Source organism: Schistocerca gregaria, chromosome 8 (genome assembly GCF_023897955.1).
Source record: "Schistocerca gregaria isolate iqSchGreg1 chromosome 8, iqSchGreg1.2, whole genome shotgun sequence".
NCBI lineage: Eukaryota > Metazoa > Arthropoda > Insecta > Orthoptera > Acrididae > Schistocerca > Schistocerca gregaria.
This window is the reverse complement of record NC_064927.1, coordinates 169,287,550-169,306,485: the sequence shown is the minus strand read 5'-3', so window position 1 is coordinate 169,306,485 and position 18,936 is coordinate 169,287,550. Positions and strand designations below refer to the sequence as shown.

The window sequence follows — 18,936 nt, the reverse complement described above, 5'->3', positions numbered from 1 at the left end:
TGTCCATGATGAGGTTGAATGCCAGCCAGTGTGGCATTACAGGCAACTAGAGAAAAGTATTTAAGCATAGAAGAAGTGAGTGGGGATCATACTAGAGATCATATGATCTGCAAATAGAGAAATTCAGTAATTTATTTCTAAATCCAACTGTCTTTTGTAAAATAGATGTGAGTCACACAATAAATTGTTTGTCTCACAATGATCTTGAAATGGTAATTATGAGGCATCCCTGTTAATCAGATTTAGATAAGAAAGGAAAAATACAGTCTTAGTCATGCTGTTCTGAGAGAATTTACTTGGCAAATTATGGGAGAAGTTTATCAAGGGCACACACTAGATGAGGAATTTAATTTATTTCAAAAATTGTTTGTACAACACTGTGAATTCAATTTTCCTTTGTGATGTGTCAGGAGAAAATGCAGTGGAGGCTGAATGAAAGAGTGACTAACATCTGTGATTAAAGTCATTTGTGCTATGAAGAGGGGGCTTTCTTTAACACAGATACTGTAATCATTTGTTTGTGGTGGGTGTGACATAATATCCTGTGAAATATTACTAAATGCCTTCTCTGAAAACTGTCTAGAACAGATAGTTCAGAACCCAATCATGATGGAAATATGTTAGACCTAACTCCAACAAATAGACCTGACCACTTTGTGGGCATCTACATCTTATGTGCATCTACATCTTATGTGCATCTACATTTATACTCTGTAAACTGTTGCGAAGTGCACTGCAGCGGGAGCATCCGACTGTACTGGTTATTATGGCTCTCTCTTGTTCCATTCAAGTATGGAGTGTGGGAAACATGATTGTTTAAATGGTTCTGCGCATGCTGTAGTTGATCAAATTTTATCCTCAAGATCGCTATGGCAGTGATATGTAGCAGGTAGCAGTGTATTCCTAGAGTCATCATTTAAAACCAGTTCTTGAACCTTTGTTAGTAGACAATCTTGGGATAGTTTCAGTCAGTCTCCAAGAGACTGCCAACTCCGTTCTTCCAACATCTCAGTGACACTCTCCCATGTGTCAAACGAACCTGTGACCATTCATGCTGTCCTTATCCTTGTACTTCCAGTATCCCCTGCCAGTCTTATTTGGTATCAGTCCCACATACATAGACAACATTCTAGGATGGGTCACATAAGTGATTTGTGAACAATCTCCTCTCTAGACTGATTGCATTTCTCTAGTATCCTATGAGTAAACTGAAGTCTGCTCCCTGCTTCACCCATGACTGAGCGTATGTGATTATTCCTTTCATATCCCTACACAGCATTACAGCCAAGTACGTATACATATGAGTTTACAGATTCTAGTTGTTACTCACTAATATTATGTTCAAATGATAATATTTTATTTATTTATTTTTTGTGAAGTGCACAATTTTACATTTTAGAACACTTAAAGCAAACAGCCAATCATTGTACACTTTTAAATCTTATCAGGCCCGACTGAGTACTTGTACAACACAAGGTGCACGGCATTTTTTTCTCAGGTCCTTGAGAACTGAGTCACTTTTCTTGAGCACTGCCATTGTCACGAAGAAATCACTATCCAGTTTGAGGAAGTTGTGATAATTTGATAATTTTCTTGGAATATCGTTCTTCAGTTTGGACAATAATGATGCGTAGGATGCTTCTGTAACAGTAGTTCGAGGGGGAACTGCATGTTGGTAACTCATTTCATGTCAGTCAAAAATTGTGATCACCATCACTTTTCCTGCAGATGGAACAACTTTTGGCTTTTTGGTGTTGGAGAACCTGGCAATTTCTACACTGTGCCCATTTTACATCAGGATCATAATGATGCAGCCACAACTCATCACCATGGACAATCAATTGAGTTAATGCATCCACCCATAAGCAAAGAGCTGCAGCACATCACAGCTTGTTTCCATTTGTACAGACTTTTGTTCATGAGTCAACAGATGTGGCATCCAATGGGCACAAACATGGCTCACATGGAGATAACCTTCACAGTCATAAAGACACTGCCATATGAAATTCTCAACACTTCACTGAGTTTACGTAATGTTATCTGCCAATACTCAAGGACAATCACAGTAGCTGTATTAATGATGACATCAGTCACAGCAGAAGCCAAAACACCAGGACTACATTGATGAACACAGACACATTGGCCTTCTTTGAAGTCCTCAAACCACATACACAGTGTTGTCTGAAGTAGTGCATTATCTCCATACACTTGCTGCAGCTTTTTGTAAGTTTCAATGGCTGTATGGTACAAATGAACACAGAATTTTATTGTGCCATACTGCTCTCTCGTGTCACCCTTTTTGCTTGGTATGTGAAACACAAAGAGCACCTACAAAATACAGTATTACCACCAATCTGTCCACATGAGAATGCTGCCCCCTATGGACATTACACATGAACACCCTCTCTTTGTTTTAGGGGAGAAGAAATATGTACATATAGAAAGATGCACACATTGTTTTATTATGATGGTTCTCTATCGCCTATTTACATGAATAGCCATCATAGAAGATATATGTACATCTAGAAAGATGCACACATTGTTTTTATTATGACGGTTCTACATTGCTAATTTACATGAAAAGCCAACACACTCACACACACACACACACACACACACACACACACACACACACACACACACACACACAGATATAGATAGAAACAGTATCTACCATGAGTTGAATAATATGTGTAGACATAGTATCTACTAAGAATATAGAAGTTGAAAAGTAGAGGACTCTAGGGTATTAAATAAGATACTAAGAAGTGAGAGTGAAGTATAAAATAGATTTTTATTTTACCAGGAAATGTTTAATTATAGTGTACATGAAGACGTATGGCAATGGCCTTGGCGCAGTGGATCCACCGGTTTCTGTCGATCACTGAAGTTAAGCGCTGTCAGGCGACCCCGTCACTTGGATGGGTGACCATCCGAGCCGCCATGTGCTGTTGCCATTTTTCAGGGTGCACTCAGCCTCGTGATGCCAATTGCGAAGCTACTCGATCGAATAGTAGCGACTCCAGTCACAGAAAACCATCATAACGACTGGGAGAGTGGTGTGCTGACAACACACCCCTCGTATCCGCATCCTCAGTGAGGGTGACACGGCGGTTGGATGGTCCCAATGGGCCACTAGTGGCCTCAAGACGGAGTGTACATGAAGATCTGTACTAGGGCAATGAACCGTCAGGCCTACTCATAAAGGATAAGGGGGTGCATACCCGGCATGTGCTAAGGATATAGGGCAGGTGTACCTATATAGAGATAGGACGACCTGTGGCCTGATGAATAGGGATGTTTTATAAAGGGGCATACCTGCCAGAACGGAAGGAGGAAGTGAACTCGTAGGGCCAACCCACATGTAAGGTATAGGTACTGAGCCTAGGTGAAAAGGACAGTATCAAGACAGAAGTCTCACATTTAATAGGAGTTATTCTGGTAAATTTGAATACTATATATCAGCAGCATTATTATGTTTTATGTGAATTTAAAGGTGTTGAAAAGAACATTTTCAGTTGCCCAGACTACAAACTACTATAAATAATGGTACTAGTACATACTAAGGAAAAAATAGTACACAGAATTAGAACAAAATATTCAAGTGTCATGAACACCTGGAGCTTATGATTGGAAACTAAAGGTTTAGTCCTCATGATTCCTAGATATAAGAAAACAAACTCCAAAATTGATTGAAATGTTTACCTTTTATAATTAAAGTAAAATGGAAACAAAAGGAACAGCTAAATATTAAAAAAGGGTATTTATGGTTATGAAAAGAACAAGGCATAATGTTGAAATACGAATTATTGTTATATGTGATATAAATGTACATAATGATTGTATATAAAATATCACATGGTCGATCTGAGGGGAGGAATATGTAGTGCTTCGAGAATTTCTGCATAAATTCTAGAACTAGTTGACCTTTCTTTTAAATAGAGGTGTGAGAGAAGTGAATCTAACACACTGTGCATTGCATGTTTCTGTGTGCAGATCTAAAAACAGTCACGAGCAAAATGTGGACGCAGTGGCTGAACGGCAGATGACAAGTACCTGCTGTTCGATCCATAGAGTTTCAGTGTATGAGCAGAGAAGAACAAGGAGTGTTTATATATTATTTTGTGCTTTTAGTGACTATGATGATTGTTTAGGATAAATAAAGAAAAGAGATTAGACTTTCAAGTACTTCTTGGGTTGGACTTGCTAGAAGCAAGACGTGTTCATAAATTATGTGGTTGTTAAACATACACTATTGTAAATGTATTTAATCGAGTCTAATGCAAGATGAATCGGTTGAATTGCTGACCTTCTCATATTTATGTGAGAAATAGTGAATTTGTTCTTTGTGGAAGTTGGAATATACCAAATATTCTGCAAGTATCCACTTATTTCATGAGTAGAGAGAGAGAGAGTCTGGTAAATTCCCTTAACCAGCTTTATTCTTCAGAGAAGAAGTTTTTGGATATCAACATGGCCGACTATCCAGAGAGGAAGATCGACTGTGCACACCAAGTAAGTCAAATGATGTGAGAGGACAGGAAACTATCACGAAAGCTACTGAAAAACTCAGTCTCAGTCTTTGTTGATAAGCCCTCCTATTTCATCTTATACTAAATGTGATCACACTTTTGATAAGAAGCATAGCCATGGTACTGAGTAAAATGATTTCTGTGAATCGAGAAATACTCTATCTATCTGACTGTGTTGGTCTATGGCTTTCAGGATGTCATGTAAGAAAAGTGCGAGTTGGGTTTCACATGATCTATGTTTTCAAAATCCACACTGATTGGCAGGGAGAGACCATAACTCTTCATGTTTAGGCTCAGAATATGTTCTAAGATCCTACAAGAAATAGATATCAAGAATTCTGGGCAGTCATTTTGTGAATCCCTTCTACTGCCATTCATTTAGACAGGTTTGACCTGTGCATTCTTCCAACTAAGGGGGCACAGCTTTTTATTTGAGTCGTCTATGACAGATTAAAGTTAGCAGAGGGGTGTACTCAGCTGCAAATTATGATTGGGACCTGGGGCTTTGTTAAGTTTTAACCACTTCAGCTGTTTCTCATGTTCACTCATTTTTTCAGTGGTATGAGAAGTAAGCTCGAGCCATACTCATGGTTTTTCTCTCTGTAAAGGAACATTTGAAAACAGAGTATTTCCGCTTTTACAATCATGATAGAAGCTGAAGAAATGAATTAAAATTTGTGCTACAGCCAGAACTTGAATGCAGGCATCCTGATTACTAGGCGTTTGTGCGATCCATTATGTCACTGTAGAAGCATAGTAATATAATAAACACATTGATTTCATGGAATATGTTAAGACTCTATAAAACCATATTTAAAAGAGTTGTCAAGGCAGCAAAACAACTGGCAAATAACAGGATGAAGTAAATCCCTTTGGCCTAAGTGAAGACTGAAAAATTTTAAAAGTTTCTGTGGGAGAAGTAGAAAATGCTATTCTAACATTAAGAAACAAAAAAATCTGCAGGTTGGGATGGAATACTAACCAAGGTTATTAAAACAGTACACGGTAAAATTGCAATCCCACTAGCTCAAAAAATAAATCAATGCTTTGAAGAGGGCTGCTTCCCAGAGGTACTGAAATATGCTTAGCTCAAACCACTCTTCAAGAAGGGATCAAGAGGGATCATAGGAAATTATCATCCTATCTCAATTCCTCCAGTCACATCTACAATATATGAAAAACTTGCTGTTGCTCAAATCCAAAACATCATTGCAAAATATTCTGCTTTTCCTATCAAGCAGAAAGCAAACAGTTGGCATCTCTTTAAATGGTGCATATTATTTTTCTGAATGGAAAAAAAAAGATCTCAGTGAGTTGGTCCAGTTCCATTTTTCTTATATGTCAATGACTTACCATTAAATATCAGCTCCCAATCAATTCTGTTTGCAGATGATACTTCTGTCTTAGTTGAAAATCAGGATTCAGAAAAAATTCCCAAATCTGTGGTCAGTACCCTCAGTGCTTTAGAGACTTGCTATCAGCTAAATGGGCTGAATCTAAACAAAGCTAAATGGGTTGAATCTAAACAAATCTAAGACTCACATGACCCAATTTATAACCAAACAATCAAAATTAGAACAGATTAAGACTGTTCATAACAACCAAGGTATAGCAGAAGTTGACCCAGTCAAATTCTTAAGTTTATATGTATACGAAAAATTGAGCTGGCAGACAAAATTGAAACTTAGCAAACAAACTGAGCAGGTTTGCATTTGCAATGCAAATATTATCAACTGAAACTGACATGGACACATGAAATGTAGCATATGCAAGCTACTTTGAATCTATCATTAAGTATGATTTTGTTCTTAGGGGTAACTCGACAAACATAGTGCAGATACTAAAAATACAGAAATAAATCATTCGAAATATGTGCACTGCAAATCATAAAGAACCACACCATGCATTATGAACTCTGTCATCCCTATAGAAATATGAGAATATAACATTTTTGTACATCAGACATAAATTATTTGAGGGAAGCCATTTTGTCCATCCACATGATACTAGAATCAAAGAAACTGTTATGCTTCCCACCCACCACCTCAGACTGTACGCCCAGAGATCTCAATACATGGGAATGAAAATTTGTAATAAATTAAAAGGGAACATGCTAACACAGATGAATTTTGGTCCACTTAAGAGAAAGTTACATGAGGCAATGACACTGAAATGTTATTACTCAGTGGATAAATTTATGCAGGTCAAACTGGAAATCTGAGCCGAATATAATGTGTTACATATTCCAAGAAATATCCTGATAGTGTTATTATTTATTTTAGCAATATTATTTATTAATATAAAAATCATTGTAACTGTATTGAAAGGAGTCTACTAGGGCACATTTGTATGTGGCACCCAAATATGGTAATAATGTTAATGTAAACTAAACTGAAACTATGATATTATAAATGAACTTTGTCTCTGATAAATTTTATAATGCAGATTGCTGACAGTGTATGACCACGGAGCCAAAGATACTGCTTCTGGTCTGAGATTGTTGTGTTGGAGTGAGAGAGCACTGGGCACTCAGTTGTATGCAGCTGTCTGTGAGAGAAAGACAATGAAGTAGTCAGCTTTTGTGTGTGCTGTGTGAAGCCACCAAGTGTTAATTTAATGTAGGTATAAGCCACCAAGTGTTAATTTAATGTAGGTATGTCAATATTGTTGAACATGGAAGCAAAAGTCTTCATGCAAGCAAGATAAAGATGTTAAATAATTATGATTTTTGTTTTGCCAGCACATTAGTACACATGAGTTGGCTGTTAATTTGTAACTGTTGAGCAACCCAAAATGTACATAAAATGATTTGATGAAAAGGCTAGTTAGATACTTCACTTTTGTAATGCTGCTAAGATTTGTTAATAGAGCTATATGTAATTTGATGATTTTCATTTAAGTTGAATTAGTGAGGTTACATAATACTTTCGGTTTAAATCTCATTGATTGTGAATCAGTTGCGAGTAATGTAACTTCAATTGTCAGTTGTTTATGAAAATACAAAGACTTGCAATATAATTTTGCTAAAAAATCTCAGTGTTAGTAATTCACCACAATCAAAACCGCCTCCCTGTCCAGGTCATATGTTTTTCTAAGAAGTTGGATTTTTTTCTCAAATGTTTTCATTTACCAGCCAAAATAATTTCATGTGCATCTCAAAGTGTTACAGTCAGCATTGCGCACTGCGGAGCCTGTAGTTAGCATATTCATATATGTTTTATGAGAGACCAGAATATATTGTGTTCCACCATTGCTGCTTTAGGAGTAAGACAATTTAATTTATTTGCTATGTGCACAGGAACCAAGGTTATCAGTTTTGAACAGGGACAGAGGATTCACTGCCTAAGGGGCTGAATGTATTTTGCAGTGACTGTATTTCTTTATTGGTATTGAGAGTTGCACTGCCCAATCAGTTCATATAAAGGTTTTGCTAACAACAGCACAGGGTAAGGACACCACTTGCACTTACAACACGCTACATGATTACACATGTTCCGTGCCCATTCCACAGTTCAGAAATTCATTCAACATAATCATAAAGCTTTTTATATTATAAAGGAATGTTACAGTATTATAAATTTTTGACATGTCTTCTGTATGCAGACCAAATAGATTGCAAATATGTGTCAGGCGATGAATAAAACACAATTCTACAGCTGCAAAGACCATGCTAGTTCAATGCCTCACCTAACACAAACTTCAATTCACACCTTGAGCCACCGAGCGAGGTGGCGCAGTGGTTAGACACTGGACTCGCATTTGGGAGGACGACAGTTCAATCCCGCGTCCGGCCATACTGATTTAGGTTTTCCGTGATTTCCCTAAATCATTCCAGGCAAATGCCAGGATTGTTCCTCTGAAAGGGCACGGTCGACTTCCTTCCCCATCCTTCCCTAATCCGATGAGACCGATGACCACGCTGTCTGGTCTCCTTCCCCAACCAACCACACCTTCAGCCTATCTTGCCTTTCTTAAATCATCAATATCACTGAGGCTCTCCAGTATTGGAATAGCACCCCAACTTTGCACGTAATGGGAAAATCCAGCCTGTACCTCAAGTGCAGAAAATTTATAGATCCCATAGAATGAAATTTTTGTTGAGACATATGAGTCTCATCTTCATCTACAATAATGTTAGAAGCTGAAGAAATCAATTGAGATTTGTGCTAAAGCAAGGAGGACTTGAACCTGGGTCCTCTGCTTAATTGTTTCACAGAAAATTTCATTCCATCAGATCTATAATCACATTAAGTTTGAGATATATGCAGGATTTCCCCATTACGTATAAAGCTGAGATGCTATTTTAATACTTGAGAACCTTGGAAATACTGATGGTTAAGAAAGGGAAAACAGGCTGAAACTGTGAATTGAAGTTCAATTTAAGGAGGGTACTGGACTAGGGTTCTCTATGCAGTGGTTTTGCCTGTATTGCTACAGTGGTGTAATGGCTATTACATCTGCCTACTAAGTGAGGGACATGGGTTCAAATCCTCGGTGTAGCTCAAATTTTAATTCATTTCTTCAGATCCTATCATTATTGTAGATAATGTTGAGACCCATATGTATCAAGGAAAATTTAAGTCCATCAGATTTCTGCTTTTGCTTCACTGATCACAGCTTCAGTTTCAGTCTCATATATGAGCGAATGTATATCATGGAGGATCTCTCTAATTATGAACTACACTACTGGGTTCTTATTTATTCAGGGCATGGTGAAGTGTTCTTTTAAACATAAGTCACAATTCCTCTTCAGTTCCAAGCTCTTCATAGTGGCATGATATTATTGCTCCTCTGTCTAGTTTACTGAAGATATAAATCTTTTCGCTTGTTTTAGATGCCCTTTGTGTTTTGGTATTCACTGTTACTATAACTATCTCATGGTCACTGATAACAGTTTTGATGTAGATTTCCTCAAAGAGATCAGGTCTGTTTGCTGCCATTAGCACTAATATATTTCCATCATGAGTGGACTTCTGCACTACCTGTTTTAGGTAGTTTTCAGAGAAGGCATTTAGTAAAGTTTCACAGGATGTCTTGTCATGCCCACGGCTAACAAGAGTATAATTATCCCAAATGAACATTGGATAATTACAGTCTCTCCCCATGATTACAGTCTCATTAAGCGAAATTAGGTTTCCTCTAAAATTTTCGGTTGCACCAGGAAGACCCCATTACAATTTTTTGCCCATCCTTGCTACTAGGTCTTGGTCAAACAATATCAGATGCAACTTCAACTTCAGTTCGGTGGATTTTAGTTTCTTGTCTTTTTATTATAGGTTTGCATTTTCCCCAAATATCTCACTACTGTGAACTTCAGGTTCTAACCAGTTTTGTGGGACTAATATTATGTGAGATTCAGTGTTTTTAGGAGCACTTCGAACTCTACCACTTTTTTGCACATTCTTTGGCAGTAATCACTAGGATTTTGATACTCTCATCTGTGGGTGTCATTCCCTTGGAAGTTACTCTGATACTTCTGGGTTTCACACAGCTATCATTATCTGGATGGGATAGACTGTTACCTAGTCTAAAAAAAACCTTGTATACACCCCACAATTGGTCAGGTACTTGGGCAGTTGCCTCTGATTTTGTAATGCACACCTGATCTATTTAGGGGGACTCTCAACACTACAGAACAAGCCTACAAAGTCAACAACTCTCTGAGTCTTTGGTTCAAGCGTTTCACTTGACTAAGAGCCAGCAAGCCACATATGTCCTGAGGACAATGCTGCAGATTGTGAGCTTCACTGAAACTCCATGAGCAAGGATGGTATTCTCAGCTTCCTCTGTGAGCCACTGGAGAGATACAAGTATGACCTCAGAGACCAGAGACAGGCATTGTTTGTTCCAGTATGCAGCTGTAGCTAATTGCACCCTGTTCCCTTAATGGCTGCCAGAATAGCCTCTCAACCTGCTGAATGAGGTCGCCAGGTATACTCACTGAGTGTACCTTGTGTTCCTTCCAAACCCTTGCTGCCATTTCCCTAAGAGGTACCATTACTTACTATATGTTTGAAATGTCGGTGATTAGGGGACTCCAACCCTTTTGTGTTTCCCCAAAACAGGTGACCTTAGTTCCAGTGGCTCAGATTCAGTTTCAGTCAAAGACAGCACCTTGAACCTGCATGGTAAAAGGGAGCAGTAAGCACTGTGAGTCCTCCTTGATCCCTGTCTACCTTGTGCAAATACCTAAACCCCACACTGACAAGCAACTCACAGTCAAATGATGGGTAATGATGAGGCTTATATTTCATCCAAGAGAGATGGTATCCACAGGAAAGGATAGTACTTGAGTTATCTTTGGTACCTCTGACACACAACTCTTGGTAGCAGCCCTCCCCCAATGCACCCATCTGCAGCAGCTTTCAATTGCTTGGCAGTTATCAGGGCAATTTCTAGCTGCTTATGAATAGTAACCAATTCATCCCCTATCTGAGAACAGCAAACACTACACTATACCTGGTGCAATATTTTATAAAACAGTAAGAAATTTATTCCTGGTGCAGTATTTTTCAGGATAGTAAAAAAATAACTTTACACTAAGCTTCCTGATTCTCTTTTAACTGGTAAGCTTGATATGCTATAAATATTATCAGCAATCTTTTGGAATTTAACTAATTTATAGCCTAAAACAAGATATCTATTACAACAACAGAAACTTGGTACAAGTTTTACTACTTCTCCAAGGCATTTTTCCGTTTATGGTTGGTAAGAAAGTTCAACAGTAGCGTTATTTTACAATAAATGTAGGTAATATACCCTCCTATTAAAAGAGAGAACTAATATGATATGATATGTTACTTATCCACATTAACTGTAAATCAAAACCCTGATTTATTATGAAATAGATTATACAAAAAGCTTGTGAATTACAAAAATCTATACAAGCATCCAAAACTTCTTTAAGTATACCATTCCCACACAAATATATAACAGAAAATGGGAACTGTTGCAAATTGAGACATTATGGCCAAGATTTCTGAAAAGCATGAGTTTTCATAAAATCAGCATAAAAACCACATTTCAATTTTATGTGAAGTTTTTGTGCTTAAGTTTTCAAAGTGAACTTATATAACACATGTGATTTTACTCTAAGACAGGAAATAAAGGGGGATCAACTTATACAGAGTGTCCCATTTATCTTGACCACCCTAAATAACTGTTTGTCCAGATGCAACTTACAAAATGTTGCAAGCAAATGTTCTTTAGTCATCAGGGGGTCATCAGTCAGCATGATTGCCCTTGTTGTACCTTTGTTTTTTACAAAGATATGAAAAGCTGTATGACTTTTTTTAAATAGCACCCTGTATTTTTTATTCAGTAATTCATTTCCTCTCCTAAAGACCTATTCAAATATGTATCACAGTGTAGCATACACTGAAACAAAACATTATAAGTTACATAACACAAGACTGACTTTGAGCCCGGGATCACAAACTCGCCCACTTGCTGGGTTTGCAAAGGGGCTCAAAGTGAGGACCAGGACACCGATACACTGGTGCACTTGTTGAATGAAAGAATTATTTATTGCTTCCAATGTTGCCTGCTGAAGAGAACTACAAGCAAGCATGATATGTTCCCACATGTCCCTTGGAGTTGTTGGAATATTGCTATAGAAAATGTCTTTATTGCATCAGCAAAGAAAAAAGTCCAGAGGATTTAAATCAGTAGACCTAGCAGGCCAAGTAACTGTTCCTCCTTGACCAATCCATCTGGCAGGATATCTTTGGTCCAGAACAAGACTGCAAACAAAGCATTATGTGCTGGACATCCATTGTGTTGATACCACATAAGCATTCTGGTTCTTAGCGGCATTTCATACAGAAGAGTAGGAAGAATTTGTCTGATGATGTTGGCATATGCTGTGTCGTTTAGACTACTGTTGATGAAATAAGGGCCAATAATTGTAGTACCAAGCATTCCACACCAGATGTTAACTGTCCATTGATGCAGCATGGGTTGATGCTGGACCAATAATGCATGTTCCTTGTATTTATCTGTCTTTTGTTTGAGGAGGAACATTCATTGGTAAATAGAATATTGGAGAAGAAGTTCAAGTTGAGGAGGATTTGCTGCTGTGCCCAATGAGAGAATCGCACATGATTCTGGAAATCATTCGCATGCAATTCTTGATGTAGCTGTACATGGTATGGATGAAACCGGTGACATGTAGGAATATGATGTACAAAGGTTTCAGGAATGCTAATCTCATGTTCAAGTTGTTGTGTGCTCACTTGTCGATTCATAGCAATGGAAGCTAGAACAGTAACTTCGGCAGATTTGTCTGTGCGAGTGTGATGATGATTGCATTGTCGTGGGTTGAAACTTCCCATTTCCTGAAGCATCACAACAAGACGAGTAAACATCCATTGGGAAGGTGGGTTGTTGTCAGGATATCACTTTCTGTACAGTTACGCTGCCTGCATAGCATTTTGCTTACCTTCAACAACAACAACAACAACAACAACAACAAAAGAAACGTCATGTCAATGCAGTTTGTAGGAAGAACAGCCTTTACTGTATGCCTACTCTACACAACAGTATTTAAAAGGGCTAAACTACTGCACTAAATGTGCCTGTACACGAGAAAACAGTTTTACAATTACTGTTGTGCTAACTTACATTCCCCATTGATGAGTAGCATTTCTACCTTTTCTTCACTGGTGTACACTGTACTCAAACAACTCTTCAACTGACAATGGTTGACAGAATGATGAGTGTGCATTCTACTTATGTTTACATTTGTCCTCTGTCAATGTCAGCATTACCCCAAATACCTGCAGTAAGTGCTGGGAGTATCAACATCAGTAATATGTTAAGTAATTAATAACATTGAATTTCAGTGAATGGTACATTGTGATACATTTTTGAATAGATCTTTAGGAGAGGAAATGAATTACCGAATAAAAAATACAAGGTCCCATTTAAAAAAGTCATACTGCTGTTGATATCTTTGTAAAAAAAGAAAGGTACAATGAAGGTAATCATGTTGATTGATGTCCCCCTGATGACTAAAGAACATTTGGTTGCAACATTTTGTAAGTTGCAATTGGACAAACAGTTATTTAGGGTGATCAAAATAAATGGGACACACTGTATAAGTTGACCCCCCCCCCCCACCTTTATTTCACGTCTTAGAGTAAAATCACATGCGTTATATAAGTTCTCTTTGAAAACATGTTACTATCCTTTTGACATTATCTTCTGCAGTAAACAGCTGAGATCAGCAAAATTTTTATTCTATCCCAGCAAGCAGTAAGAATGTTTTGTAAAACTGATCCCTGTAGGCTCACCTTCATGGTGGGCTTTACAGAACATCATATGTGTATGAATAAATAACAACATATAATGGTTAGAAAACTGTTTTGTACTCCACAAATATTGGAATGGCTGAGGATCATAATGGACATTGCATAGTTGTCAGAAAACTTGGTATCCGTTTGACTGTGTATTTTTTTAATATGTACCTTAATAATGATTGTGTTACATTTATTAATAATACTGTAGATACAGGTATGGTAGACAACTTACCCAACACATTAGCAACATATTCAAGTATACCAGATGACTGAGATAGTCCTCCACGTTTCTCAGCTACAACCATACTGGCCACAATAGGACATGGCTGGAGAAAGAATGTATCCAGCAGTGATAAGCAGGATGTAATTTTCTGGGGCAGTGTACCTCCTGTAAACATTTTGCAGCTGATTACAATATAATAATTACGGATGTTTATAATGATCAAGATAGAAATACAACAGTGTACCCTCATGTTAAAGCACTTTAATTAACCACTGTCACCTTACTACTAAGTTTCATGTATGTCTGGATTAATTAAAAGCAGAAATTAACATAACAGAAATTTCTCTTTTTTAACACTATATTTAAATATATTTTCTAAATAATATTATTTGTAAGCCACCATTTGATACACAATACCTGGAAGATTTTTCATTCTATTTTTGTACATCAAGAAGGTTTATGTTTGTTTTGAATAACAGAATAATGCTGGTACACTGAAAGATTACTTATGAACGAACCTATAATAATTTCCTTGTCATCTTCTTGCATGTTTGCAACAATGCCCACATCACCAACAGCCCCCCACTGGATGGCGAGAGCAGGTAATCCTTTAGAGTGACGTTCTTCACAAATGCGTTCCATCACTGAATTACTCCAACCATAATTTGACTGTCCTGCATTGCCTCTACCACAGGATACACTTGAAAAAACAACAAACGTATGCAGCTGTGGACACAGCTTTTGTGAGAATACATCCAATAGACCGGTGGCGACTGCTTTTGGCCCAGCTGATTTCTGGAAGCTTTCAACTGTTTGGTTCTCCAGTATACCATCTTGGAGGTCCTACATACAAATATAAAGTAGGAGGTATATGTAAGTGAGAGATTATACACGAGAGAAATTATAAATAATATAGAGAATAAAAAAAACTAAAATAAGATAATGGTAAAAATTAGTTTTTAGCAAGAAGGAACTTGTGTAAGCTCTTAGTAAGATACTCTAAGATTATGTAAAGCAGGGGAGAGGAGGCAGTTGCTAGCCTTGAGTTTCATGGATCAAAGTGCACAAACTGTCCATACACACAATCTGAACAATTAAAGGTGGAAGGAAATGTCGAAGTACAACAAATAATTCCAGGCTACTATGTCAAGTCCAGATGAATATTTTGTAGAAACACAATGTTTCATCTTCTTGTGCAGAGGAAATCTTCATGGGGGGAGGGCAGTTTATCCTTCTGTGAAGATCTGATATGAATGAATCAGTCTGATTTTATAGTTTGTATCAATCAGTCATGACAAAGCAAGTGGACATTATTTAGTTCTGTCAATGAAATAAAATATGACATTAATCTCTGCCCATGAGGTGATTTTGCAAATGAAGAGTGCATCCAATAAAAGACTAAAAGAATTGTGGGAGATGTTACCTTTTCTACAGAATTATTAGTGTTACATGAAAACCTGAAACTGATACTGTATTAAGCAATTTCATTACAGTAACCAGGATTTGTAATTGGATTTGTGATTTCCTGTCAGAGAGGTCACAGTTCGGAGTAATTGACAGAAAGTCATAGAGTAAAACAGAAGTGATTTCTGACGTTCCCCAAGGTAGTGTTATAGGCCGTTTGCTGTTCCTTATCTATATAAACGATTTAGGAGACAATCTGAGTAGCCGTATTCAGTTGCTTGCAGAGGATGCTGTCATTTAGTGACTAATAAAGTCATCAGATGATCAAAACTGCAGAACGATTTAGAAGAAATACCAGAATGGTGCGAGAAGTGGCAGTTGACCCTAAATAACAAAAAGTGTCAGGTCATCCACATGAGTACTAAAAGGAACTCGTTAAACTTCAGTTACACAATAATTCAGTCTCATCTAAAAGCCATAAATTCAACTATATACTTACGTAATACAATTACAAACAACTTAAATTGGAAGAAACACAAAGAAAATATTGTGGGGAAGGGTAACCAAAGACTGTGTTTTGATGGAATCTTCTCCTCCGAATGCGAAAATATTTTGTTGACACTGACCCACACAGGGAGGAACGATCACCATGATAAAATAAGGGAAATTGGAGTTCGTACAGAAAGATATAGGTTTTCATTCTTTCCATGCACTATATGGGATTGTAATAATAGAGAATTGTGAAGGTGGTTCGATGAACCCTCTGCCAGGCACTTAAATGTGATTTGCAGAGTATACATGAACATGTAGATGTAGATTTACTTCAAAGATGTATTGCCAATAGCACTACGCAATCCCTTTCTCTGTCATAATTGCTTTGGCTATTCAAGCCACTAATTACAGATCATAAAAGAAGTGTTATGGAGCCATTTTTATTCATGACTGCTCAACATTCTGTCCAAAATTCAGAGACTTGTTGTAGTAGGATCAAATATTCACATGTAAATATTCCCCAACAGAAAGTATCACCACTGGTCCAAAACTGTGTTTGCTTTCTGATGCAATTAGAGAGTGCAAGTGGTGCTTTGTTCTTTGAGCATTCAATGGCAGTGTTCCTACAATCGGGCAAAATCCCTATGCCTTGTGAGTTATGGAGTTATAAGTGTGGCTCAGTGCCGTCAGTATCACACTGAAAGGAATAATTCTGTGCACGAATGCTGGTGGAAACATAGTTTTGGTACTCAGTAATGAATTGGCAAGTGATCTTTTCAACTGTAACCATTTATATTATAAGTTCCATGAACCATGGACCCTGCCATTAGTGGGGAGGCTTGTGTGTCTCAGCAATACAGATGGCCATACCGTAGGTGCAACCACAAGGGAGGAGTATCTATTGAGAGGCCAGACAAATGTGTGGTTCCTGAAGAGGGGCAGCAGCCTTTTCAGTGGTTGCAGAGCAACAGTCTGGATGATTGACTGATCTGGCCTTGTAACACTAACCAAAACGACCTTTCTGTTGTGATACTGTGAACGGCTGAAAGCAAGGGGAAACTACAGCCGTAATTTTTCCCGAGGGCATGCAGCTTTACAGTATGGTTAAATGATGATGGCGTCCTCTTGGGTAAATTATTCCGGAGGTAAAATAGTCCCCCCATTCGGACCTCCGGGCGGGTTCTACTCAAGAGGATGTCGTTATCAGGAGAAAGAAAACTGGTGTTCTACGGATCAGAGCGTGGAATGTCAGATCACTTAATTGGGCAGGTAGGTTAGAAAATTTAAAAAGGGAAATGGGTAGGTTAAAGTTAGATATAGTGGGAATTAGTGAAGTTTGGTGGCAGGAGGAACAAGACTTTGGTCAAATGAATACAGGGCTATAAATGCAAAAACAAATAGCGGTAATGCAGGAGTAGGTTTAATAATGAATAAAAAAAATAGGAGTGTGGGTAAGCTACTACAAACAACATAGTGAATGCATTATTGTGGCCAAGATAGACACAAAGCCCATGCCTACAAACACGAAGCGCATGCCTACTACAGTAGTACAAGTTTATATGCCAACTAGCTCTGCAAATGATGAAGATATTGATGAAATGTATGATGAGATAAAAGAAATTATTCAGGTAGTGAAGAGAGATGAAAATTTAATAATCATGGATGACTGGAATTCAATAGTAGGAAAAGGGAGAGAAGGAAATATAGTAGGTGAGTATGGATTGGGGGTAAGAAATGAAAGAGGAAGCCACCTGGTACAATTTTGCACAGAGCATAACTTAATCATAGCTAACACTTGGTTCAAGATTCATAAAAGAAGGTTGTATATATGAAACAAGCCTGGAGATACTAGAAGATATCAGATAGATTACATAATGGTAAGACAGAAATTTAGGAACCAGGTTTTAAATTGTCAGACTTTTCCAGGGGCAGATGTGGACTCTGACTAGAATCTATTGGTTTTGAACTGTAGATTAAAACTGAAGGTGGGAATTTAAGTAGATGGGATCTGGATAAACTGACTAAAGTAGAGGTTATACAGAGTATCTGGGAGAGCATAAGGTAACAATTGACAGGAATGGGGGAATGAAGTACAGTAGTAGAAGAATGGGTAGCTTTGAGGGATGAAGTAGTGAAGGCAGCAGAGGATCAAGCAGGTAAAAAGAAATCCTTGGGTAACAGAAGAAAAATTGAATTTAATTGATGAAAGGAGAAAATATAAAAATGCAGTAAATGAAGCAGGCAAAAAGGAATACAAACATCTCAAAAATGAGATCGACAGGAAGCACAAAACGGCTAAGCAGGAATGGCTAGAGGGCAAATGAAAGGATGTAGAGGCTTATTTCACTAGGGGTAAGATAGATACAGCCTACAGGATAATTAAAGAGACCTTTGGAGAAAAGAGAGCCACTTGTTTGAATATCAAAAGCTCAGATGGAAACACAGTTCTAGACAAAGAAGGGAAAGCAGATAGGTGGAAGGAGTATATAGAGGGTCTATACTAGGGCGATGTACTTGTGGACAATATTATGGAAATTGAAGAGGATGTAGATGAAGATGAAATGGGAGATAGAATACTGTGTGAAGAGTTAGAGAGAGCACTGAAAGACCTGAGTTGATACAAGTCCCCGGGAGTAGGCAACATTCCTAGAAGTAATGACAGCCTTGGGAGAGCCAGTCCTGACAAAACTCTACTATCTGGTGAGCAAGATGTATGAGACAGGTGAAATACCCTCCTCAGACTTCAAGAAGAATATGATAATTCCAATTCCAAAGAAAGCAGGTGTTGACAGATGTGAAAATTACTGAACTATCAGTTTAATAAGTCACAGATGTAAAATACTAAAATGAATTCTTTACATTAGAATGGAAAAACTAGTAGAAGCCGACCTAGGGGAAGATCAGTTTGGATTCTGTAGAAATATTGCAACACGTGGCCCTACGACTTATCTTAGGAGCTAGATTAAGGAAAGGCAAACTTAAGTTT

At 37.8% G+C, this 18,936-nt stretch overlaps 1 protein-coding gene across 2 annotated transcripts in view; it reads right to left on the bottom strand.

Moving 5' to 3' along the window:
• The window catches only part of LOC126284872 (fatty acid synthase-like), a 364,243-nt gene that overhangs the window by 40,265 nt on the left and 305,042 nt on the right, over positions 1 to 18,936 (bottom strand). For both annotated transcript variants that reach the window (XM_049984111.1, XM_049984110.1), the window contains exons 31-32: positions 14,573 to 14,897; positions 14,064 to 14,219 (exon numbers count right to left, since the gene is read on the bottom strand). In XM_049984111.1, the coding sequence (XP_049840068.1) occupies positions 14,064 to 14,219; positions 14,573 to 14,897 (481 nt within the window). The remainder of the gene's footprint in view (positions 1 to 14,063; positions 14,220 to 14,572; positions 14,898 to 18,936) is intronic.